Consider the following 25,988-nt stretch of genomic DNA (forward strand, 5'->3'; position numbering starts at 1 on the left):
TTCTTGCTCGAGTATCCAAACTCCATGTGGGAGTCCAAAAGACTCGATTCAAGGAAAGGCGATTCCTCTTGGGAGTTGACACTCTGAGAAGGAGAGTCCGGACACCACGAAATAGTGAGCAGGTGGTCTTAGCATCGTAAAGTCAGCTGGGAGGTGTTGGAGTAACTGGCCTTCTTGTTTGGGGACATGGCTTCCTAGATAGGAATTTGAGGGCCCCTAATGTGAGGGGCTGGAGTGGGGGAACCTTTGAAATGGGAGACGATTGGCACCTTGACTTATTACCATCTTTTTGTGGTCCTCCGGCTGCATGGTCTGACGCTAGGCAGGCCAGTATGCAGCCCCCTCCCCTCTTGCTGCGGAACTGTGGCCCACAAGAGGGAGTGAGCAACTTTATCGTTCTTCAGCACTTTGCGCCATAGCTTTTGTTTTGTTTCATTTCGCTAGCCGGAACAAGTGTTTTCGTCTCTAACCGACTGTCTAACCTAGCTGCCTTGCTGGGCGAATGGGATCTGTATGGTAAGCTCTTCTCACGGGGCTAGGTGTGTGGCTCTTTTCTTGTAGGAGTGACCACCCCACCAGCATCTGGCCTGTGACCGTTGTAGGACTGGAAAGGAGGCCAAGCTGAACACCTGAACCGACTGGGTGAGCCCAGAGAGAATGATTATTCCAGGACCAACCTCCGCATGCCACTCTAGACCAGCCCCGCAGCACTGGCTCTGACAGGGCTCTGGGGTGGGGGTGGGGTGGGGGTGGGGCAGAGAAGGAGACTTCCCTCCCTTCAGAGGGCAGCATCAGCAGCATGCAGTAGACACTGCCAGTCAGAGGCATCCCCTGTAGGTGGCTGCTGTTGAGCTCCTTGCTGGTGCGCTTTGGAAGCCCTTAGATGTCAAGCAAGGCAGTCGTTGCCAACGTGCCAAGCGTTGGGCCCAGTGCAATGGGACAGAGGCATCCGTGACATCCCTGAGTCATGAGATTGGCAAAGGGAGAGCTGTAATTACTAGGCTCTTCCTCCTTCCATTAAGATATCAAGTGCAGGACCCAGCCCTTGGCACAGTCCTGTTGTATATACCTGCATTTAACATGAGGCGTGTGACACTAGCTACGGTGTGCTGTACCCGACAGATAACCATATAGGACACGCTTTGAGACTAGCTAGCACACGTGTGATCTGCTCCAGGTCCAGGGCCTTGAGCCTGGATGACCCCCCCACCTTTACTTTGTCCCCTCTGATGGGTGATCAACCTGCTGCTTGCAGCAGGCTGACTGGAGAGCTGGGAGCTATTGGTGCAGGCATAGAAGCAGTTTGGAGGTAGACAGCCCTCCTGTGGTTGCTCCTTACAGACCAAGGCTGTGGGAACGGGAGGGACTCTGGGAGACACGGGAGGCAAGGCGGGGTGGCTTGGGTTGGGGTATGTTCCTTTCAAGCTGCAGTTAGAACTGAGGGAGTCTTTGCGGGGATACATGGGCCTGAGGAAGGGTTCTCTTGAGGAGTCACCTGGAAAGGCGCTACAAGTGTCCCTCTTCACTGTGGTTAAGCTTGGCGTGTGACTCATAGACTCACCCCAGAAAGAAAGCACCAACCTTGACACTGTAATCCTCTACACTTGGGCTTCCTAAGTCATCATAATCAAAATTATTATGTATGTTATGGGTGGGTGGGTGGGTGTGGGTGTGGATGTGTGTGTGGGGGTTGGTGGGTGACACATGCCTGCCTGCATGCATCTATACCATTTGTGTGCCTGGTGTACTGGTGAAGCCAGAAGAGGCCATCGGATTCCCTGGAACTAATGGTTACGAGCCACTGCGAGCATGCTGGTAACAAAGCCCACATCCATTGTAAGAGGAGAAAGGGTTCTTAGCTCCTTGGCCATCTCTCTAGCCGCCCTGAAAGCAAACTGTAACAGTACATTTCCACTTGAGCTCTGCCGTCTAGCACAGTGGCTAGTCTCTAGTGAGTACCAGGTTTTCCCTGAGAAGTCTGTGTTGGGATGCTGGCTAGCCCAGCATGCATGAGGCGAATCCTCAGTAGGAAAGATTCAAGCATACCTGATTTGGGGGACTTATTTTAGAGCTTTAAAATACTTGACTTAAATACTTTAAATACTTAAACGCTTTAAAAAGGTTTAGTGATAAAATGGTGGATACACGCGAGCCCATCGTGTGCTTTTCCTCTTGGACAGAAAATGACTGGCCGAGCCCGAGCCAGGGCCCGTGGCAGGGCCCGAGGTCAGGAGACAGTGCAGCATGTTGGGGCTGCTGCGGTGAGTACCGTTCTTATCCAGCTCAGTAGTATCTTAACAATCAGCCAATGGGACCTATGGCAGGGAATTAAAGATTTGGCTATAGCTCAGTGGTAGAACATTTGTCCCGGGGCACAGGAGGCCCTGAGTTCCATCCCCAGCATCTCAACCCAGCAGGTATAACCTGGGTGCTGGGACAAGATGAGACCGGGTGTGGTGGGAGGAGCCTGGGTCCTTTTTGAATGATCACATGCTTGATAACTCAGTTCCCGAATGCTGTGGACTAGTGTGCCCACCCTGCGGCATCAGGGAATCCCATTGTGTTTGTGCATGAGCAGAGCCAGCAACCTGGGTACATGCCACTGAGACCTCAACAGTCCCCCACAGAGGGGGACTTGGTTGGCCGAGGACGACAGAGGGGGACGGTAGTCGGAGCCACGTCCAAGTCACAAGGTAAGGGGGGGAGAAGTGAAGGACCACCATGTGCAGGGGGCTCGGTGCTTCCAAGAGGGCCCAGGACCATGCTGCTGCAGAGTCATGGGGCATGTGCTACCCTGCCGCAGCGTGCCAGGGCCATCTCAGCCATACAAGAACTGTCACATATGACCTCAGTGTGCCTACTTCGTGTGATTAAGCCATCTTTCGAATGTTGTCTCGGCATCTGTAGCGATGTCCTCTGAAGCTGGTCTGACCCTCTGTGGCTTTGACCTAGACAGCGCATCTTCACATGTGCAGAGAATCAGCTCACAGCCAGCCAGCTTCTTTGCGGAAGTGGGCCCAGCTTCCGGGAGGGTGGGGGAATGTCTCTGAGGGGACATTGCTCCCCATACGTCCTGCCCCCCTGAAAGAGGAAGTCCACTAGTAGGCGCTGCTACAGGAGACACACTGTGACAGCTAAGAGTACCAACCACTGACCACAAAGCCAGCGTTGCTTTGTAGCCCATGTGTTGCTGCTTTCAGACGCCAGGATGCATGCACGCTGCACATGGAATGGATTAGTAACCTCAGACTCTCAGGACTGTTTTCAGAATAAGCGAAAATTGATAGCTTAGTCCTATTGTTCTATGCCCAATGTGACCCAGTATGTGAGTGTACCTGCCCCTGCTGCTGCTGGCTGCAGGCAGAGCAAGTAGTCAGGAGGTTGCCTGTCATACTTATGCCATAGTCTCACCCAGGCTACAGAGGTTCTCAACCTGTGGGTCGCAATCCCCAAGATATTTACATTATAATTCATAACAGCAAAATTACAGTTATGAAGTAGCAATGAAGATAATTTTATGGTTGGGGGAGGGTCACCACAACATGAGGAACTGTATTAAAGGGTCACAGCATTCGGAGGGTTGAGAACCACTGTTTTAATCCCTGGATTCCCTCAAGACTTATTTCCCAAACAACAAATCTGTGCCGCCAGTCCTAGCATCATAGTCCCGGGAGCCTGGCTTTTTAGAATAAAGAAGTCTTTTAAGGAGCAACAGGAGAGAGATGGCCCTATGAGGGAGGAGTTGACAAAATGACAGATGGAAAAAGAGTGGCTGTATTTCCTGCCATGAGCCATGATGGGAGTCCTCCCACCCTTTCTCAGTCCTCCTACCTTCTCGAGGTCCTCCCATCCACTCGAGGTCCTCCCACCCTCTCCGTGTAATGCCTGAGTTGCTCCCGTCTTTCCTCAAGAACTGCAGATCTCGGCTGGGTTTCAGGAGCTGTCACTGGCAGAGAGAGGAGGGCGTCGTCGAGACTTTCATGACCTTGGTGTGAACACCAGACAGAACCTTGACCATGTCAAAGAGTCAAAGACAGGTGGGACCACAGAGGCATCTCTTTGGGGGGGGGGGTTACTTTTCAAGGCACTGGGCTGTGGTGCTTCTCTGGAAGAGGAGCGCACCCTGCTCAGCAGTGGCAGCCTTTCCAGCTCCTCTACTGTGTGTGTGTGTGTGTGTGTGTGTGTCAGCCATCTTAGCTGTGTATTCTGGGAAGCTTTGCGTAACCCCTTTCTAAAGAGATCAGTTGCTTTTGTGGTGGCTCTCATGATCTCCCCTGAAGTGATAGGGCAGTGGTACCCAGGACCAGCCGCCTTGAAGGGGAGAGCTGACCGCTGTCCCCGGCTCTGTGTGTTTGAAGGAGAGGTCACACAGAGCATGACCACGCAGGGGGGCCTAACTGTGTGTGGTGGCCCCTCAGGCTCCTCTGGCATCATTGTGAAGTTGAGCACCAACCACTTCCGGCTGACCTCACGCCCACAGTGGGCTCTGTATCAGTACCACATCGACTATAATCCCCTGATGGAGGCCCGCAGGCTGCGCTCCGCACTGCTCTTCCAGCACGAAGACCTCATTGGAAGGTGTCATGCTTTCGATGGGACAATATTGTTTTTACCTAAGAGACTACAGCACAAGGTTATTTCAAATGTCTCCCACTGGCAGAGGGGGCTGGGGGTGCCTACCCCAAAGCAAAGCTCAGAAAGGCTCTCCTGGTAGGGAAAACAGGGCTCCCAGAGGTCCTTTCTGACTCACATGGTCCTTAGAGTCCCCAAGAGACAGAAAGACTATTAGCCAACTTCTTAGTCCCAGTTCAAACAAGTCTGTGCGTAGAGAGGCTTGTCTTAGTGCGGAGACCTCAAGAGCCTAGGCATGCTTTTGTCCATAGAGGTAAGATCCGGGTTCTCACCTCTCTGCCTTTAGGTCACGGAAGTGTTCAGTCAGACTCGGAATGGGGAACACGTGAGGATCACCATCACTCTGACCAATGAGCTGCCGCCCACCTCGCCCACCTGCCTGCAGTTCTATAACATCATCTTCAGGAGGTGTGTGCCAGGGCCAGAAGCATTCGCTGTGGCCTGTGTCTCCAGGCAGGGGTGGTGGGTGGGGCTCGTGCATATCAGCACTACTACACTACCCGGTCACTTTAAAATGTGGTTTTCTGACAGGAAATTAATTTCTCTGTCTCCAGGACTCTGCCCGTTCCCCACTGCTGCTGACAGGGATGTCTTTGAAATACTGTTTGAACTGTTAGAAAGCACCTTGCCTGCCCCTTCCCCAGGGTGGGTGGGTGGCTGCTGGGGCAGGTGGTGGCCACATGACAAGCAATTAGCTTTCTGAGCACATAGTACACTTGCCATATAAGGACATGTTCTACGTGCTAGGGAGTCAGCTGCGCTAGTGTGAAGGCCCAAGTTCAAATCTCCAGCACCCACACAAAAGCCAGGCATGGCCATTTGCATGTCGCCCCAGTGCTGGAGGTTGGGTAAAACCGTAGAGTCACTGGGCCTGCTGGCCACCAGCCTAGCTCCAGATTCACTGAATGACCCTGCCTCAAGAGAGTAAGGTATAGAGAATGTTAGAACAGGATAAGAACAGGTTACCTGATGCCCTCCTCACACATGCATGGGCACACACACTTGCACATATCCCACACATATAAAACACACCCCCCCCCACACACATAAAGACATGTTCTACAGAAGACCCCCTCCCCATGAGGAACCATTAAAATGGGGCGGTATCTGGGTTCATAGCTTACTTCTTAAGCTCACAGATGGCTCAGTGTGAGGGACACTTGACCGATGGAATGCATTGGCTTGGGGGCATTTTTCTTTAAAGGAAAGCTACTTGGATAGCAAGAGGCAGCCATTGGCTTTTGTAGCTAGGCATAGCCACAGACAGCATGCAAGTGGGCTGTCTTGGTAGATCATGATAAAATGTGGTTGACGCAATTCAATTGTATCTTGAAAACTTCTTTTCCTCAATTTTTGGACAGTTTAAGATCTGTCGCTAACTCCCAGGCAGCGTAGAAGTGCCTGACCTGGAAGGGATACCTGGCCGGCCCTGCCCTGACTGTATGTGACTACAGGCTGTCCCTAGGATCGTCGGTGCTAACTGTCCTGACTTTCAATTCGTAGGCTCTTGAAAATCATGAATTTGCAACAAATTGGACGGAATTATTACAACCCAAGTGACCCGATTGATATTCCAAACCACAGGTTTGTACGCTGTGGGAAAGTGTGCTGTTGTCAGGGCTGCACAGACTTTGAAATGATCTGTAAACTAGAAACAGCACCGTTGTTGGTGCTCAGAGTTAAGGAGCCATGGAAGCTGGTTTGAACAATGTAGACTCATACCACACTACTTACATTCAAAACAAAACCAAAAAAAAAACACCAAAACAAGGACAAAATCCTGGTCAGCAACATGGACCGTGTACCCTGTGGTCGGTCCTCAGCATCAGCAGCTGAGGGTGCTGAGACATGGTGGCTCAGGATGTTAGATGGCCTATCATAAAGACGAGTTTAATCAGGTCAGTGTGTCTACTTAGCGAATGCTGTTGGAGCCCTGGGAAGGGCAGTGTGCTGTCTGCGATCTTGTACTCGGAAGTGAGCCGGCTCAGCACTTTGTGCTTCAGACACAGGGACCAGGGCATGAGGCTGCCCCTGACCCTCCCTGTGTTGGCAGGTTGGTGATCTGGCCCGGCTTCACCACCTCCATCCTTCAGTATGAGAACAACATCATGCTCTGCACAGACGTCAGCCACAAGGTCCTCCGCAGCGAGACCGTCCTAGACTTCATGTTCAGTCTGTACCAGCAGACAGAGGAGCACAAGTTCCAGGAGCAAGTGTCGAAGGAGCTCATAGGCCTCATTGTCCTCACCAAGTACGGCTTGGCTTCATCTCAAGAGCCCCGGGGTTAGAGAGCAGCAGGGCTGGGGGTGGGAGGTGGGGATTGGACGGGGTCAGGCCGAGGGGGAGCAGAAGCGAGCCAGCTGTGTCACATGTGCTGCTTTTCCTGTGGTCAGGTACGAAGCACGGGCTCTTCCCGCTTTCACTTTTTTCCACACCTTCATTTCCAGCCATCATTCAGTCCTTTGCCCTGCCCTTCCAGCATCAAGCATCTCCAGGGCCCTGGGAATGTGGCTTGAAAGCCCCATGTCCTGGATGCCCACAGGTACAACAACAAGACCTACCGGGTGGATGACATTGACTGGGACCAGAATCCAAAGAGCACCTTCAAGAAGGCGGACGGCTCGGAGGTCAGCTTCCTGGAGTACTACAGGAAGGTAGGTTGTCCCTGTGGCATGAAGGAGCATGCGGACCCTGCTCAGTCTTGCTTGTGTCACTGAGAAATTTCCCCACATGTCAGAAGCACACTGCCCTAGTGGCTCTGTCCAGCAGAGTGATCGGATGTGACAGTGTGTCATGGGGACAGGCTGGTACTGCCAGCGGGGGCAGCAACTTGGCATGTCCCCTTGCTCTGTAGCTCTGTCTGATCCTTAGCCAGCTCTGCAGCAGCTGGGTCTCTCAGACCACATTGGAGTACACAATTCTCAGAGAGGATCTCATAGGGCAGAGCTTACAGATAACAGGAGGCCAAGGGTCATCCAGCATCTGTGGACTCCAGCCCTACCTCCCTGTGGCCAGGACTCTAATGAAGGCCCAGGAGACGGGGATAGGGACACCCCATATTCTTGCCACACTAGCCGTACTTGTTCAGTGATGTGTGAGGACCGTGTCTGAGGGACCATTAATGTTTTAAATCCTGGTGGTTGGTTCTGTAGGACACAGGAGAAAAGACATGAGTCAGGTTTTTAAATGGCATGGCCTGCTAGTGACACCTTGACCCAGGGTGGGCATTAAGACTAGACTGGTCCTAGCACTTGGGAGGCAGAGGCAGAGGGATTTCTGAGTTCGAGGCCAGCCTGGTCTACAGAGTGAGTTCCAGGATAGCCAGGGCTATACAGAGAAACCTTGTCTCAAAAACAAACAAACAAACAAACAAACAAAAAACCCAACAAAACAAAACACCCACAAACAAACAAACAAACAAGACTAGACTGGTACAACCTGGCTAATTGACATAATGATATTCCTTTTATGATCAGTGGGGGAAAAAATTTAACCCAAATCAAAAGAAAAAAATTGTTGTGAAGTAAGTATCTTCTGGAACTATAGATGACAAGAAAGAGCCTTTATGCCCTGGGGCTGTGGGCGCCACGACTGTGACCTGAGAAGTCTGTTCTATGTCACCATGGTCAGGTCTCCATAGCTAAGTCCTGGACTTGGCTCCATGGAGCACGTCCTCCTGAGAAAAGCTGGGTCACCCCCGCCCTTCCTACTCCCAGACCCTCAGATGGTGGAAGGAACAAGGGCATCACTACTCGGGGAGGTTCACACGTTGTTAGTAAAGCACTTATTGCACCCGTGGGTGTGCGCACTGCTTGGTTGGTGCATAGCATACCTTCCTTTCCTCCTGAGTAGCAGTACAACCAGGAGATCACGGACCTGAAGCAGCCGGTGCTGGTGAGCCAGCCCAAGCGGAGGAGAGGCCCCGGCGGTACCCTGCCTGGCCCAGCTATGCTCATTCCTGAGCTTTGCTATCTCACAGGTGCATAGTGTTCCCTGATTCTCTCTGACCATCCTTAGCCACACCCTCCTGGGGGAGATGGCAGTGGGGGGAGGGGGAGCTGGGGGAACTCTGCAGCCCTGCTGACTGGCTCTCTCACCTGTACCCTGGTTGCAGGCCTGACTGATAAAATGCGCAACGATTTCAACGTGATGAAGGACCTGGCGGTGCACACACGGCTGACCCCTGAGCAGCGGCAGCGGGAGGTGGGCCGCCTCATCGACTACATCCACAAGTAGGCTGGCTCGCAGCAATTGGGTGGGTGGGTGGGGGGTGCCCTGTGGGTCTGGGCGGATTCTGGAAGGCAGGAAGTGTGGCCTCCTGTGTTGGCCGGGCTCTAGAGGGCTGTACTGGGTTCCTGGGACCAGCTGCTTCTCAGGGAGCCAGGCCGTGAAATCTCATATGCAGATGTGTCCTTTCCAATCGTGCCAGGGCAAGGCAGTGGGAGGGAAGAGCCAGCAGTTGTCAGACATACATGCCAGTGTTGACTGTGGGTCACTCTGCTGTGGGTGGCAGGCTAGGCATCGGGACTCTTTTTTTTTTTTTTTTTTTTTTTAAGATTTATTTATTTATTATATGTAAGTACACTGTAGCTGTCTTCAGACACTCCAGAAGAGGGCATCAGATCTTGTTACAGATGGTTGTGAGCCACCATGTGGTTGCTGGGATTTGAACTCCGGACCTTCGGAAGAGCAGTCGGGTGCTCTTACCACTGAGCCATCTCACCAGCCCGGCATCGGGACTCTTAAGTGGGTAGAAAGAAGTTTATCCTTGTGTTCCAGGCTCAGGGTGGTCTTGAAGTGGGCTTCAAGCCACAGTGGTACTCTCTCCACCCAAATGTGGGTCACCAGCCTGGCTGCTGCCTGCTCAGTCCTTATGTTCACCCCGCAGGGATGACAACGTGCAGAGAGAGCTTCGAGACTGGGGCCTGAGCTTCGACTCGAACTTGCTATCCTTCTCGGGAAGAATCTTACAATCCGAGAAAATCCACCAGGGCGGAAAGACGGTAAGGCTGGCGGGGTAGTTCTGGGACAAATCTCACTGGGGCAGAAGACAGCTCACCATGGCATCAGACTGCTTCTCTCTCACCCCCCTCCTCTTGCTCTGGAAAAAACCGCAGAAGCCACCTGACTGGCAACTTGCAAGAGGCAGCCTGCGAGTCTAGCACATGTAGATAGAACTCAAAGCCCAGTCCTTGGAAGAAGCTAAGAGCTGCTAAAAGGAGACTGCAGTTTTTTAAGCGATGCACGTTAGGGTGCAGAAAGTCAATTGCTAGGAAGCCCCACTTAATTGGCTTCATCTCTGCCTGGGCCATGTGTCTCTCAGGAGTCAGGCTAAGACGAGATATCCCAAAAATAGTTCTAGGAAATTAAGATGCTCCAAAAACCCACACTTCGAAACCATTTCTAGCAGTCCGTGCCTTCCTGCCCCAGATAGGACTGAGAGAACCAGTCCAGCCAGGTGTAGGGACAGTGAACTCGCAGGGACCTTAGAGGTTCTCTGGGTGTTGGCTGAGATGGTGATCATGACAGCTCCTTCCAGAACTTGCTGTCTGCACAGGACATACCACTGCCAAGGGGCATAGCTTTCTTTTGCACCCCAGACAGGATTTCACTGGCTGGTCTCTAGCACATGAAGATCTGCCTGCTTCTCCCTCCTGAGGGCTGGGACTGTAAACGTAAGCCACCACCCCAAGCCTGAGCCTTAATTTTTACACCTCTATCGTGAGGAGGGAAGTGGCTCTCAGAAGCCGTTAGGAGGCAGGAGGGGAGAGCTTGTCCTGGGCCCTTGGAAGGGCGTAGTGTCAGAAAAGTCCTCCGGGTGCTTCTAGTGTCTTCTCCACTGGGGACTTTTGATCTGTCACTCTGATTCCAACTTAAGTGTGGTCATCTATGGTTCCAGATGCAGGATGGGATTGTCCAAGACCAGTGGCTTCATCACAGCTGACAGTCGCATCTCTGCCCTTTGTTCTAGTTTGATTACAACCCACAATTTGCAGACTGGTCCAAAGAAACAAGAGGCGCGCCGCTGATCAGCGTGAAGCCATTGGATAACTGGCTGCTGATCTATACCCGCAGGAATTATGAAGCGGCCAACTCACTGATACAGAACCTGTTCAAAGTGACTCCGGCCATGGGCATCCAGATGAAAAAGGCAATCATGTGAGTGTCCAGGGCCATCGCCTCTCTAGTCTGCAGGGTGATTGGCAGTTATGAGAAGGCTATGCATGCTTCAAAGTGATGCCCCATAGAGCTCCTGGTGGCTCTGTGATCTTCCATGGCATCCATGGCTCCATCCCTCCACACAGAGGGGTCGGATGGGAGAAGAGAGTAGGCAGGGATACTGTAGGGATAGGCACTGAAGCCCGGACGGACGGTGGTGCCGATTGATAACCACTGCCTTGCCTTTCGCTGTGTGGTCGCTTCTTTGTATCTGTGCTTTGTACCATTTGGGATTGGCCCAGGACAATCGGCTGTGTGATAGTCGGACGTTTGTCCCACCCGTCTTTATTGTTGATCCTAGGATCGAGGTGGACGACAGAACTGAAGCTTACCTGAGAGCCTTGCAGCAGAAGGTGACATCAGATACTCAGATTGTGAGTAGCTGCTAGGGGCAGGCCATGCTGGGGCATGGGGGAGGGCTCTCTGGGGTCAGAGGACCGGGGCTAGTCCTCAAAACACACATTTGACCTCAGCAAGGCTGCTGAGCTGGTGCCTGTGTGAGTGTGTGCCCTGCACGGAGCAAGGCCACATTCCACCTTGGAGCTGCTGCTTCTAGAAGCTCTGGGGAAAGCAGAAAGGCAAATGAGGAAGGTTCAGTTCCTGGTTGTTCCACAGATGTGGATATATAGCCATCTAGAAACTGGAGGTCACAGGGCGAGGCCAAGAGCCAGCCTGCAGACCCCGCGGTGAGGTCAGCGTGCACAGGCTGCTGAGCGGAGCGGGTTGCCATGGGCTCCTCTTCTGAGCTGGGATGCCTTGACGTTGGTGAGGGCCATCTTTCTGTCATGTGACACATGGCACGCAGGAGAGGAATGATGGTATAGTAGGGTGGTGACAGTAAGGTGACGTGCCTGTGGGAGTCCTCACAGTGCCCGTGGTGTGAGGAGTGATGTGGGAGAACCAGGCTGCGTTGCTTTGGGTTACCACGGAAGCGAGCAGCATCCCACTCTCACACATTCCTCACCTCTGACTGCATCACTGGTCCAGTGTTAAGCTGGGTCTTGGAGGTGTGGACAGCCAACTGGGTCCTGCTGTGTTGAGGCACGCTGTAAGTGGTATCACTGTGTTGGGACCTAGGATTCCACCACGCGGCATGCCTACTCATGCCAGGCACGTGTCTTATGTTTGTGTGTTTCCTGCAAAGGCTTCTGACTCTGAAGGCTGAGCCACCCTGATTTGTGGTCATGCTGCTGGTTGCTCTGTCGCTGTTATATTAGGTCCTCCCAGGCAGGGGGGGGAGCATGATGGAGACTGAGTGCCCTCATCAATGTGGGGTCAGGGCTCTGGGCAGCAGCCAGCTTGGTGAGACCTTGTTACTGTCCTCTGCCCAGGAAGCTCAAGCCTGCTGTGGGACAGGAAGCCACTGCAGGCTAAAGGTGGGAGACTGGCTGCAAGGGAACCATGCTGGGAGATTAGTTTTCCCCAAACCCCACATCCCCGCCCTGTGAGGGAGGGGCCCTGCACATTTGGACTCAGAAAATGGCTAGTTAAGATCTCTTCAAGTTTCCCAGCTGAACATGGCCCACATTTTGGTTCATTTTGCTGATCTCTGAATCCTCAAGGCCTGAGGCTGCCATTGCAGCTCTCATCAGTCTGGGGGTTGATGGCAACTGCTCGTAAAGTCCTTGGCCTCCAAGAAGGAAACAAAGCCCCAAGTCCCAAGGAGCAGATTCTGTGACGCCAGGTAACTGTTTGCACTTAAAGCTGTAATGACAGTGACCTGAAGCAAGTGAGTGGTGGAGAGCTACACACACACACACACACATGCATGTGTGCGTGCACACACACTGCTGCCTTTATAACTCAGTGGGAGCCTTGTGAGTCATGGGAGAATGGACCTTCAGTGGCGAGGGTACAGGTCCTCTGTGGCACCTTCATCTGCAATGAAGATAACTTCAAGAGTAGAGATCTCCAGTGCTCACTGTGAGGGTATTCCCGGTTTTCCCCTGACCCACCCATGATGTGCTGTGCTCAGGGCTCGGGTCGCAATGGCTTTGTTTCACTCCCCCGGGGTTTATTTGTGTGCAGAGCCTCCCGTATACATGCCTGTCACTTAGAATAAAATGAGCAATGTCACCCCATTGACTAGCCACATGGCAGAGTCAATTGATGACATGAGTGTCAGGTGTCATTTGCAACACAGGGTTCAAATCTGTCCCCTATTCTTCACCTTCTGAGAGTCTTGTCAAAGGCTGTGGCTTTGGTCTTGGGGACCACAGGGGAAGCATGGAGGGCATGGTCTGCCAGGAGCAGAGCCGTGAGCACTTCCTGGTTCTCTGTAATGAGATGCTTCGTTTCATCTCAGGTTGTCTGTCTGTTGTCAAGTAATCGGAAGGACAAATACGATGCCATCAAGAAGTACTTGTGTACAGACTGCCCCACTCCAAGTCAGTGTGTGGTGGCCCGGACCCTGGGCAAGCAGCAAACAGTCATGGCCATTGCCACCAAGATTGCCCTGCAGATGAACTGCAAGATGGGAGGCGAGCTCTGGCGGGTGGACATGCCCGTGAGTCTGCTTTCATCGGGAGACAGGGTTGTCACATGGTTATTGAGGGAAAGGTGCCCCGCTCGTGGCTGTGAGCACTGTGCCACACACTCACACGCACACACACACTCACACACACGTACATACACACACACGTGCACACACACACATCTAAACAATACTGTTTTCACTAAAGCTGAAGCTGGCAATGATCGTGGGCATCGACTGTTACCATGACACCACAGCTGGGCGGAGGTCCATTGCAGGATTCGTTGCCAGCATCAATGAAGGGATGACCCGGTAAGCCAGGGAGGTGGCCAGCTCAGAAAGTGCCTTGGGTTGACGGCTGCTCTTGGTCCCGAAGTGTGACTCAATGTTTTCAGTGTGACAGCCCAGCTGGCTCAGTCCTTTGCTTTTCAACATTAGTTTTCAATGTGTTTGTGGGATGAGGGAACAGCCATGAAAATGCAAATGGCCGTGACCTTGATCTTGGGGAACAGAGTGGGAGGATAAAAGAAGTGATCTGTTAGGAGCAGAGCAGTGAACACTTGTTCTGGTGGGTAGGTGATCCCTGGTGACTCCAGGGAGTCACTTGTCCCTGCTGAAGAAATTACACTGCTGAGTTAGAACTGTCATGGGCAACTAGAGACAGTCTCTTACTCTTCTGCTTAGCCCAGGTCTCCTGGAAATGTGGGTGGGGAAGATGGCAGGAATCGTCATAGGAGGAGAGAGCTCAGAGCTGCTGAGCCTGGTGGACCCAAGTCCTCATTACCCTGGTTTTGTCTCAACAGCTGGTTCTCCCGCTGCGTCTTTCAGGACCGTGGGCAGGAGCTGGTGGATGGTCTCAAGGTGTGCTTGCAAGGTGGGTGTGTGTACCTTTGTCCTGAGTGGAGCTGAGAGAAACGGGAGATTGTGAACTCAAAACCTACCCCACTTTTTGCAGCTGCTCTGAGGGCTTGGAGTGGCTGCAATGAATACATGCCCAGCCGTGTCATCGTGTACCGAGACGGTGTAGGGGATGGGCAGCTGAAGACCCTGGTCAATTATGAGGTTCCACAGTTCCTAGACTGCCTCAAGTCAGTCGGGAGAGGTTACAAGTAAGTCCATGGGTCTGACATGACTGCCCGGGGCACCCAGGCTTCATAGCAGTTGGGCTGAAGGTTTTGTGGCTAAGGGAGGCAGGGCTGAGCAGGCAGCCAGGGCAGCCTTCCTGTTCCTTGAAACTAAGTTCTAGCTCAGTGCTGCTCACCTCCTGTGGTTCGCTCAGGGTAGGACACTTTTGGTGGTCCTCAGCAGTTGCCGCTACCGCACCACCCTGAGCTCCCTGCCCTGAACCCAGTCTAAGCATGGATACATTTGAAACAGAGCCTGTGGCTCACAGCCCATGGATGAAGGACCCAGCTGGGTTCTGGGTTCTGCCCAGAGCTGCAAGCAGGTGGCAGGCCTTGAAGCAGCTGAGCTTCATGGAGCAGCTGCTGACTTTTCTGGGATGGCCCCGCTTCTCCTAGTAAAGTCCGTCTTTCTGCCTATTGCCACCATGTTGTGACAGAGAAGCCTCCAGCTCCCACCCTGTGCCTGGGATCTCATGAGCTGCTGATCCCTGGAGCATGAGCAGTTCCTGAGTAGCCTGTTCTTAGGACCCCTTCTGTCTGAGAATGGAGGTCAGCCATGTCTGAGCTTGGGAGAAACTGCTGTCACCTGGATCAGGGACTGCTGATCATATTAGATGGGGCTGACTCTGAGGTCTGGTCCAGTGACTTCCATGAGAATTGTGTATCCACAAATGACTGTCCCAAGGGATTTAAGAGGAGAATGTCAAGAGTCTAGAGGATGAGGTGGTGCGTCTTCCAGCAGACTACTCACTGCCCCAGGGAGAACTGTCTACAGGTCACGTGCTCCGGATGGGCATCTAATAGCTCCCATGAGTGTCAGCAATGCAGAGGGAGCGGGTGGTAATGTGTGTATGCCCTGAAACAGCCGGAGACCATGGGTTGCAGGGATCTGCACAATGCCCTTGAGACTCCAGGGAAATAGGGGCTGTGAAGGTCAAATTGTCTTTCCTGGTGATGTGTATTTCAAATGGTGTGTGTTTGTATTTAACATATTGCACAATTATTACCTTGGAACACACAGCATAGAGTAGGGGATGTGTTTATACACACATGCACACACACAAACACACCACCTGGGATCCATTTTGAGCCAGTGATTCTGGAATCCGTGAACAAACTCTCTTAGATCTCAGAGTAGGAAATGCCCATTGTGGTACCACAAGTACTTTGGCAGTCTCTTGAGGGCAGTGTTCTGGTATAACAGGTGTAGTCAATTTGTTCTGTGCCCACACCCGACTAACCTCATGTCATAGGGCACACAGGTGACAGATGGTTGTCCACCTTCCAGATCACTTCTGGCCAGGAAGGTGCAGACCCTCCTCCAGAATGCAGTAAGATGATGTTTCAAGACAGGGGACTCCCCGAGGGATGAGTGAGCATGTGACTTCTTGCCTAGACAGGCCACCAACTCCATGTGGCCATGTCCCTCTTTGTCCTTAGCCCAAGACTGACTGTGATTGTGGTGAAGAAGCGTGTCAATGCCAGGTTTTTTGCTCAATCTGGGGGAAGACTTCAGAACCCTCTTCCGGGGACAGTCATCGACGTGGAAGTCACCAGACCAGAGTGGTGAGTTTCGGGGCCTCTTGGCCGTCAGTGTGAGCTTGTCTGTCTTCCAGTTCCTAACACTGTGTTTCCTGGACATCTTAAACTCTTCCTCTAACCTGCTCTGACATGTTCCCTCAAGCCTAGGACTCTCAGCATTGAGACCCTGGGAGGCAACACCCCCGGACTGGCTCTTTGGGAATTGGAGAGTTGTCTCCTGTGTGGTAGTTCAGACTTCTGCATGGAGTGTGTGTGTGTGTGTGTGTGTGTTCCTCACACAGTCCCCCAGGGGGTCAAGGTGATGAGAGGGTCTATGTGCCAGCAGACCTGTAGCCTGCCGTTGACTCCAAATAGGAAAGTAAGATGGAGCTAGGCTGGTCACAGCACACAGGTTCAGCCGTGTAAGTGGACAGATGCTCATCTCTGGTGACCTCCTCACCAGCTCTCTTCTGGGGTTGGGATGGGTGTCTAAGGTGGTAAGCTTCATCCCTTCGTGTGGGCAGCCATTCATCACCCAGTCTGAAGCCACTCTCTGTTCAGAGCGTGAGGCAGGAGATGGCTCCCAGCATTGCAGGTGAGGGCTGGGATCCTCCTTCATGTCCCAGCTTTCCCTGACCCAGATGCCCGAGCTGCTGATAATGGCAGACCATCATGGATCTGAATACCTAAATTGGATGCTTAACTGACTGACCGGTGTAGGTACATCCTCTGAGGTCCGAACCCCAAAGCATTTGTGGGCCCTTGCATCCCAGAAACTGAAATGGCCACACATGGTTTTTGTGCCATCTTCTCAGCTATGTGATTGAACGGGGTTTCTATTTTGGAATACACAATCTTCCTGTCTTTTGCTCAGAGGCTGGTATGGAATTGGTTCTGGAGGAGTGTATTGTCACATAAGGAGCAAACTCGGGCAGTCTGCTGAGGCCAAGACCCAGGAAGGTCTGGACTGTGTCTGAGGCCTCTCTCTGACCCTTCACGGAGCCGGTGTTATCGCCGAGTGTTCAGGAAACTCAACAAGAAGAGAGGGTTGGGAGCCTATGAGCTAAGGGACAGCCCTCAGGGAGTTTGAGAGCAGCAGGTGTTTGCGTTCTTGCCAGATATCGTTCAAGCCCTGTAGCTGTGTGAGCCACTCGGGCCCTTGGAGCCAGCAGTAGGAACCTTTGAAGGTAGCAACCTGAATTGTGCACACATAGATGTCCCTTTCCCTGTTAGAGCTCACCTGTGGGCACATCACTGAATGTCTCTGACTCTTTCTTTCCTAGACAGACTCCAGTGTGGACCACTTCTGATTTCCAGTTTATCTAGTTAGGTGACATCTCGATTGCCAGGTTTTCTTCTGTCGCTAGGGTCAGATCACAGGAGCTCTTGGCTGACATCCATTAGTGCCAGGGACCAAAGAACTCAGATGGACCATGGCCCTAGCTTGGGTCCTCCACTCACTGAGAGGGCCTCTGGCTCTCACACACTTGTTCTGAATCTTTAGTCACTATGTTCATTGCGTTGCTGTTTCTAAGACGGAAGCCGCAGGAGGAACTGGTTACACCCTATTCTGCTTCTGCTGTGTGCCTCGTGTGCAAGTCCCCTCCCTCCCTACAGCGAGCAGGGGACATGAGGCCCCAGAGTGTAGCCAGCATGCTCTGTGGCATTGACATGGTAGCACATATGAAACCATCTTGCCTTCAGTCTTCTCTGCACATGGTCACAGTGGCTCATGAAGAGCCTATGCTAACCATCCCAGACACACTCGGACCTGGAGGAAAGGCGAGGTTGTTTAGAACATGAGATTTTTTTCCTCATAGAAAGTGTGTCCTAGCCTTGCCTGGCTCTTCCTGCCTCTCTAGGTATGACTTTTTCATCGTGAGCCAGGCAGTGAGAAGCGGGAGTGTGTCCCCAACACACTACAATGTCATCTATGACAGCAGTGGCCTGAAGCCCGACCACATCCAGCGGCTGACATACAAGCTCTGCCACGTGTACTACAATTGGCCTGTGAGTGTCCGAGGTCCCGCTGTGGACCACCTGCCCTCTTGTTAGCGTGCTGTGTGGTAGGGACCCTAGGAGTCCCGCCCAACTCAGCCCAGTGACTGGCCCTCTTTCCCCCCACAGGGAGTCATCCGAGTCCCTGCACCTTGCCAGTATGCACACAAGCTGGCCTTCCTCGTGGGCCAGAGCATCCACAGGGAACCGAACCTCTCCCTGTCCAACCGCCTCTACTACCTCTAACCGCAGCGAGGGCCCGCATGCTGGTTTCCTTCAGAGCTCTGCCAATCCTTCAGTTCTGTTTTTCATAGGATGATGTTCTAGCGGGATGTTTGGCGTGGAGGGTAGGGTGGGGTCAGGGGCCACTGTTCTGTTCTGTTTTGTTTTGTTTTGTTTTTAGTTGCTGGTGTGTCGCGGCCATAGAGGTAACTAAGGGTTGCTGTTTGATTTGTTTCTCATAGTGTGTTGTGACAGTTTGCTTGGCAGAGTGGTAGCAAGGGCCATGGTACCACAGATAGACTTTCCTAAAGCAGCCGTGTTGGCAGGTTCTCGGAGGTGCTCCTGGGAGCACCTCCTATTGTACGCTGCTCTCTCTCTTTCTCTCTCTCTCTCTCTCTCTCTACATGTTTGAATTTAAAAGAGGAAATGACACAAGGCAAGAATTCCCAGAGCATCCTAGATGGCTGCTATATGTGACTCTGACACCTCAGGTTCTTAAAGATCCAAAGGCCGGAGGTACCGTTCTGTAATTCTTTTAAGAGTTAGGTCATAAGGAATGAAAAGAGTTGTTAGAAAAGTTTTAAACTTTTCTCCATGAAAGTGTTTTTTTAAGACTGATGAGGCCAGTGGTGGAGTGAATGTTGCTGTTTTGTTTCGCAATTTTCTTACCAAGTGAAATTAGCGACCATCGTTTTATTTAATAGTTTTTAGTTTTTGAAAGCCTGTGTTTTCTTTGTTTTTTAAACTACAGGCGACCACTCTGGGATAGGATTCCACTCCCAAAAGTAATGTGTCGGGTGTGGTGGCACACACCTGTGATCTCAGGACTCGGGGGGTGAAGCTGGGGGAACCCCAAGTTCCCCGTCAGCCTAGGCTACATAGTGACACTTTGTCTTAACAAACAGAAAAAAAAAGGGAAAGGAAGGAAGGAAGGAAAAGAAAGGAAAGGAAAGGAAAGGAAAGGAAAGGAAAGGAAAGGAAAAGAGAAAAGAAAAGAAAAGAAAAGAAAAAAGAAAAGAAAAGAAAAGAAAAGAAAAGAAAAGAAAAGAAAAAAGCAAAGAAAAAAAAAAGAAAAATGGAGCAGTAGGAGTTCCGGGTGCCAGCTTCTGCAGGGGACGTTGGGAGTAAGAGCTACCTCTGTCCCTGCAGGCTGCAAGGCTGTGGCTGGGGGGCCAGTTCAGGTGCCAGGCGAGGTATGGCCACATCTATTTGCCGGGCTCTTTGGCAAAGAGAGCAGCTTGGAGTGGCTAGAGTGTGATGAGTTTTTACACAGTGGTGCTGTGTGTGTGCCCCTGGCACAGCTCAATAAAGTTTCTGTCTCACTTAACTCCTGTGGTGGGCGTCTCTGTGGTACCTCTAGGATCTGGCCTCATCAATGTGTTTTGTAAATGAAAAGCACTTTTGTTTCCTTGTTGTTCCAAAACCCAGCTGAGCCACCATCTGGGCTCATGGCATGCAGCCTTTAACCCATCCTGTGTCTGACATCAGAGGGTGACAGGCGTCATAGCCTCTCAGGCCCTGAGAGAGGAAGTACAGTTTTAGGGTTTCAAACTCAGACTTGGGTGTCTGGAGGGTCAGCCACAGCTTTATTCCCCAAGGATCGGCAGGAAGGCTGGAATCTCCTTGGAGCTACAGCGTACCCCTGACCACCATTTCTAGAAACTTCATACCCATAACTGCACCCTCAGGTTGTTCTTGAAGGGGTTCCACCCCCCCCCTCTCTCTCTCACACACACACACACACACACACGTTCCTACCCAGTGTCAGCTACTGGGCATCCCTTAGCCACTGGCCATGACACAAGCCCTGAGCTCTGGGCTATACTAGGAATGCAGGACTTGGAGGGACAGGCACAGCTCGTTTGTCCTCAGATATGGGCAGGTGCCAACTGGCCATGTGTATAGGGTAGAGCCTGTCTTGCCTTGCTGTTGGTGGACTTGTCACATGAGGTACAAGGTAGTCAGCCTTAACTGGAGCGAATACCCCTTCCTCAATTGAGTAGGTGAGCCAACCTGGAGGTTTCCCTGGGACTCAAACTTCCAGGGTAGCAGAGCCACCCAGCCTCAAATCCATGGTGGAACCACAGAGTGGTCTCTGCATGGAAGCCTAAGATCCCACCCTTCTGTCACCACAGTTGTTGGGGACAGAGGCTAGACCTTGGTAGCCCTGACAAGCTGAATTCAGTCACGCATCCCCCCAAAAGCCAATGGACAAACACATTACAGTGACTACCACAAAGCGGGGGGGCGGGGGGAGAATCACTCACCATGGCCACCCTGGAAGGGAAAGAGATCAGTGACCCAAAGCCACCCTTCGGAGTTCCAGCCCAGTGAGGGTGTGGCGGAAGCCCCTTTCTGCTAGGCAGGGAAGAGCCTTGATTGTGAGAAATTCATCGTTACTTTCAAGCAAGAGGTTGGTGTCAGGTGTGTGTGTGTGTGTGAATCTTGTTCCTTATCACCTTTGATTTAGTAGTATGTTGAGGGGAGGGCGTTGTCAATGTTATCATAAGACTTGAGTGAGCAGAATGGTGGTTCCTCCGTGTGGACCCAAAGGGACTCAGACCCCCCCCCCCATGAAACCCCTGGACCTGTCTGTGATTGTGTCAGGAGAGCTATGGCAGGTGAGGAGCAACACTGTGTCTCTACTGCCCATCCGGGTGCAGTGCAGTGTGGCCAAGCTGCCTCCCACGGGGTGCCACCCCCAGTCTGTGACCAGAATAAATCCTCCCTTTAGAGCATTGAGAAAAGTCACCAAGACAGATATTTATCCTTGTGATCTTGGCTGGTTCTTTCCCCGTTGTAAGAGTTAGGTCTACATGTGATAGGTAAACGTGTAAGTTCTACATGAATAACATCGTGGCTGTGGCTATAACTACATCAGTGTGTGTCGGCCCACGAGGTGGTAACATTTGAACTGTTATTTTCATCTTGCCATAAACGGTCTGGTCTTAGCTCTTAGAAAAGTTTCTACTGTTAAGGGTTGAACCTAAGACCATCACCCAAAGGTGGTGTGCTCAGGGCTTGGCTGCCATTGGAAGAGCTCTTGGGAAGTGACCTGATGCTGGGGGAGGGGATGGCGGCTTCATCAGTCAGTTAATCTACTGAGTGAGTTTATAGCTGAACAGGGTCTTAGGAGCTGGGGCCTGGCTGGAGAGAGTGGCTCAGTGGGAATGTGGGGTGGTCTATCCCCTGGTCCCTTGTGTTTTCTGAGGAGAAAGCAAACACTGAAGAGAGCATCCTTTCTCTGCCATGCCTTTGCATCTCCCTACATCCCAGGGAAAATGTGGCCAGTAGAACTGAGCTTGCAGAGGGAAACCTCCGTAGACCTAGTGGGTAAGTTAGGCTGCATTTGGCTGTGTTGAGTCTGCGTGGTTCTTTATTAATATCCCTGGAAAAGATACCAGGGGTGCTGTTAAGAGATTTGGTGTAAACCAGGTGTGGTGGCATACCCCTTTAATCCCAGCACTCGGGAGGCAGAGGCATGCGGATTTCTGAGTTCCAGGACAGCCAGGGCTATACAGAGAAACCCTGTCTCAAAACAAACAAACAAACAAAGAGGTTTGGTGTAAATCCACACATTCATTAGATTCTCATGGTCTTTGCTATGTGTGCGTGTCTCCACGCACAAAGATCCCATACCGATTACTGCCGATTACTTTTCCCACAAAGATTGCCACCAGGAGTGTCATAGAAATGACTCCCAGACCATGGCTCAAGAACATATTTTAACTGGTCCCCAGAAATCCCAAGCCCACAGAGTTCTTTAGGGATGAATAACAGAAAAGAATTCCATTTCCCTGCCATGATAAGAGTATTCGGAATAAAGACACAAAAAAGGCGGGGCGTTGTACAAAATAACAAAGTTTATTTCTAGAAAATATGTCACCCTAGCTGTACACATGCACACACCCGCACAGCACTTCACACACTGAGGAACGACCTTTTTAATCAATCTACCACATACAATCATATTACAATTTACAATATAGTTTCTGAAGACGCACAGGGAGAGCTTTGCCATTCATTTACAAACCTTCCAGAAATTACAAAAGAAAGGCAGTCTGAAAAGTATGTATAAAGAAGTAAAAACAGTTTACAGTGGACAGGAATTACAAAGTCACGGCCATCCCATCAGCCAGCAAATGGGGGGGAGTTTCTGCTGTTCGAGGCTAATGATAAAGATGGGTGTGGGACGTCTGAGAGATTTCCATTTAGGCTCCTTCTGGTTTGGCTACTGAAGCGTGTGGTGGCTTTGCTATGTGTGCTGTGGGTGGTGTCTCGGGGCAAGGCATTTCAACAAATAGTGAAAGGAACAAGAAAGCTAAAAGCCACAGGATAGGACATTGAAGGCAAAGATTGGTCAGCTTCCTGGCTGGCTAGAGGACACACATGCTGCCCGGTTGCTCCTTCTCCCCTCCCCCCCCCCCGTGTGGTGGGCTAAGTAAACATGTCCTGTGTGTTGCTGGCTTGCTTTGAAAGACCCAAGACAGGCATCTGAAAGTGGAGGGCCTGGGCCACTGTGAGGTGAAGCCACTGTGTCCGTGAAGATGAAGAGCAGGAATGCACAACACATGCGAAGTATACATGGTGTTTTTTATTCGACAGTACAAACCACTGTGCAGTTATAAGGCCGGAACATCAAGGCGAGTTAAACTAGGAATCTCAAGAGCCGCGTGAAAATGACAATAATGTGTAATGAGGCAAGCGTCTTGAGAAGTGGGGGTGGGTGGGGGTGGGGGAGAGGTCAGAAAGCCAGTCGGGGCTGCCCTCTAGTGTATGCAGGCTGGAACTGCAGGTGGAGGGGAGGTGGCTGCAGAGAGCCCTCCCCCCCTGCCCCTTCTGCTGCTCAGCCAGCTGCCCCACCCCCTGCCACCTCCCCACCCCAGACCTTGGACAGAACCTTGGGAGCAGAGGGAGAGGGGTCTGCGGTGCAGCCCCTTCCCTGACCTCTCCAGTGGTATCACATGAATGGTAGTGTAAGAGTGTATCTCTCTACGGCTGGGGTAGGGGGTCAAGGTTGGGTTTTGGGAGTCCTCATTTGGAATTAAAGCGAGTGACATGGATTTGGAAGTGTCCGGAGGCTCAGGGGGTCACTTCACTGCAGCCAGCCTTTGCAGCAGTTTCTTGCCTCTGGAGAGCAGCCCTTTTTTCTTTTTCGAGGACATTTCCCTGCCTCTCCCAGGACTACCAGAACCCATAGATGACGTAGGTGACCCCGAATGGAGATGGGCTGTGGGGGATGGAGCTCTCCTTGCTGTCCCTGAACCCTCAGGAGGAACCTAGTAGGTACATTGCGACAGTTTTATTGAGTGCGTCAGCGCCAACAACAATTCACTCGGTAACACTGCCCCCGTCTCCCGCCAGCCAGGGGAAAGGGTGGGTTGGGTGGTGGTTCGTTTCTTCTTTCAATTTTTAAAGTATGCCATGAGAAGCACACACCCTCTCCCAAGGCCCCTCTGAGAGAGAGGGGCTGGCCCTCCATGGGCTTTCGCCGTCTTTGTCTTGGGAGATGGGGTGGCCATCGCTTTGGCAAAGAAAGCCAGGTCATAATTTACTCTGGAAATTCAGACTAAAAGCAGGGGAGGGGTTATTGTCAATCAGATGGATAGGCAAGGTGGCCGAGATACCTATCAATCATCATAAAGCAAAAAAAGCTCTTGGTGGGAATTTAGATGGATCATGAACTAGGTGGGGTCGATAAGGCCCTGCCATGGTGGAGTGAGCCCTTGGGTTAGTTAGAGTCCTACAGAAACTTTGGGGATGGCACACTGTTTGAAAGAAAAAAAAACGGAAATGAACCTTAATTGTAATCTAAGGAAGCTCAAAGGCCCTTCTTGAAGACTCTCACCATTTCCCAATGGAGGAGTGCGCACTTTCCCCAGCACAGAGAGATGGTGGGCTTTGAGAGACTTTAGGTGGCCGACCAACGGTGCTTCCAAGGGGGGGGGGTGGAATTTGATTCCAGAACACTGCGTGCCAATTTCACTTTGTTCTGCAGGCATGGCCAGGGATCGCCAGGCTTTCTGGTTCACTAATCTCCCCAGAGCAAAACTTGGCGAGTGAGACCAGGGCACTCAGCGGACGGGCACACAATACAAGGCAAGGGGCCCCCAAGCTTGCTTGGATTGAAAATCAAGGTCTAACTCTAATGGAGAACACCTAGGGCGCACCCAAAGCACACCTGAAGATACCATGGGGCCAGCTAGCGCAGTCATGGGAGCTGCCGCATCCGGAGACACTATTGCATTAGTATGCCAGCACCTCGTACGTACATATGTACATACCTCCATGAGCTGGGGACAATTGTGCTTTGAGGAGAGGGAACACCTGCTGCTAAGGCCAAGGGGCTGCAGCTGGGTATTCCGGCCAGCTTTGGCATGCCCAGAGCCAAGGCCACCCCTCGGGGGCTCGATCTGGGATTAAAGTTTTGTCTGGGCTCTCACCATGAGTCAACCCTGCTACGGTAAACACATGGATCCGGTTGTGCTTTTTGACCGAGGGTAGCTCACAATGCAATAGGCAACTCTCCTTGTGAGTACACGCTGGCGCACTCTTGTGTGTAAACAAACAGCTTTAAGAAATATGTTCCCAAGGTTGCCTTTTCTGTATTCTCAATGGACATATTTAAAAAAAAAAAAAAAAAAGATTGTTCGAGACAATTCATTTCACTATGAATCCAGTTGCCAGGCAACTGAGACCAGCTGAGATAGCCTAATACTTTAGGTCCATAATTTTTGTTTGTTTGTTTTGAGACATATTTCTTTTCTCTCTCTTTCTTTAAGCCCACATTGAAGTCTTAAGACTACCGCGCTGTCCGCTTAGGGTAGCTTAAGTCGGTATCTCTAAGGTGTCTTCGGTTGCTCACTTACGTGAAGGCTACATGCCTGATTAGGGTGTGAAATGAACACTCTTCTTCTATGTCCAAGCAGATGAGCGAAGAGATAAAAACATATACGTAAAATACAACAGATAAGAACTCGCAGTGATGGTGAAACGTAAAGATGAGACACTCGAGAGAATGCAGTCTCAGGCAGGCGTGCTACGTATGCTAAATAAGCCCTGCCAACTAGAACCCTAAGGGGGGAGGCCAGTGACATCCAGGTCCCCGAACCTCACTCTCTGTCAGCTGAACTGTGCACCTACTGTGGAGGCCAGGGCAAGACCCTGGGGTCAGGCAGACCGACTGAAACCAAAGGGTCCTTCTGTGGAACACCAACTTGTAAGCTGGAGCTAAGCATTTGCGGGCACAATGTCCAAAGAAGGACAGAGAAAAACTAAAAAAACGAGGGCAGATGCTGGTGGGGCCCAAGTCAAGAAAGCAGCAATGCAAAGATTGCAGAGAGGGGAGGAGGGAGGCAGGCGGGCTAAGGGGGCTGGCTTACCCTTTTGGCCTTGGAGCGCATGGGCGGGTCGTGGGAGTAGTGGGGCGGAGCATCAGAAAGGTGGACCTCCACATCATCAGGCACTTCTTCCAGGAAGTTGGAAGGCACAAGGCCTTTCTGCCCATTCAGCTCTCCCTGTAATCATAGGGTGGGGGGTGGGGGGGTGGGGGAGTCACTTAATTCTTCAGAGCTTATGTCACCCACATGGTCGTCCTGCTTAAGAGGACAGAAGTGAGCAGTTGATTCTGGCTAGAAGTGGCAGGCCTTGGCAGAATGCTGGATTAACACTCCCAAAATGCCCAGATTAGAAGAACAAGAAGCCCAGCCACATACAAGGTATGAAGTCCTGGGCCTTGTACACACCAGACAAGTGTTCTACTGTTGTGTCCAGGGCAGCCCGAGAAGCGGCAGCTCGAG

General features: G+C 51.8%; 2 protein-coding genes across 6 annotated transcripts in view; one reads left to right on the top strand and one right to left on the bottom strand.

The window, feature by feature from the left end:
* Positions 1–604: 604 nt before the first annotated feature.
* Positions 605–18,514, top strand: Piwil1 (piwi like RNA-mediated gene silencing 1). The gene is made up of 21 exons (XM_021186954.1): positions 605–642; positions 2,181–2,261; positions 2,579–2,693; positions 3,912–4,037; positions 4,419–4,633; positions 4,919–5,040; positions 6,136–6,216; positions 6,686–6,883; positions 7,175–7,286; positions 8,485–8,611; positions 8,747–8,864; positions 9,521–9,635; positions 10,604–10,791; positions 11,153–11,225; positions 13,157–13,357; positions 13,533–13,636; positions 14,128–14,198; positions 14,280–14,433; positions 15,889–16,014; positions 17,832–17,979; positions 18,097–18,514. Exons 2-21 carry the CDS (start codon positions 2,184–2,186, stop codon positions 18,211–18,213), a joined length of 2,589 nt encoding a protein of 862 aa, XP_021042613.1. The 5' UTR covers positions 605–642; positions 2,181–2,183; the 3' UTR covers positions 18,214–18,514.
* Positions 18,515–22,033: 3,519 nt separating this feature from the next.
* Rimbp2 (RIMS binding protein 2) overlaps positions 22,034–25,988 on the bottom strand; it is a 195,558-nt gene continuing 191,603 nt past the window's right edge. For 3 of the 5 annotated variants that reach the window (XM_029533723.1, XM_029533722.1, XM_029533724.1), the window contains 2 exons: positions 25,572–25,706; positions 23,069–23,468 (listed from right to left, as the gene is read on the bottom strand). In XM_029533723.1, coding sequence (XP_029389583.1) covers positions 23,280–23,468; positions 25,572–25,706 — 324 coding nt within the window. In that variant the 3' untranslated portion in view covers positions 23,069–23,279. Of the gene's footprint in view, positions 25,105–25,571; positions 25,707–25,988 lie in introns of all 5 variants that reach the window. The other 2 variants (XM_021186606.1, XM_021186605.2) reach the window with 2 other exon arrangements.

The sequence above is a fragment of the Mus pahari genome, chromosome 23 (genome assembly GCF_900095145.1).
Source record: "Mus pahari chromosome 23, PAHARI_EIJ_v1.1, whole genome shotgun sequence".
NCBI lineage: Eukaryota > Metazoa > Chordata > Mammalia > Rodentia > Muridae > Mus > Mus pahari.

Excerpts from the sequence above, each read along its gene's own strand:
- Piwil1 (XM_021186954.1), top strand. The coding sequence starts at position 2,184 with ATGACTGGCCGAGCCCGAGCCAGGGCCCGTGGCAGGGCCCGAGGTCAG. Across the intron at positions 4,038-4,418 it reads TGTCAAAGAGTCAAAGACAG|GCTCCTCTGGCATCATTGTG; the intron begins GTGGGACCACAG and ends GTGGCCCCTCAG. Across the intron at positions 13,358-13,532 it reads TCTGGCGGGTGGACATGCCC|CTGAAGCTGGCAATGATCGT; the intron begins GTGAGTCTGCTT and ends TTTTCACTAAAG.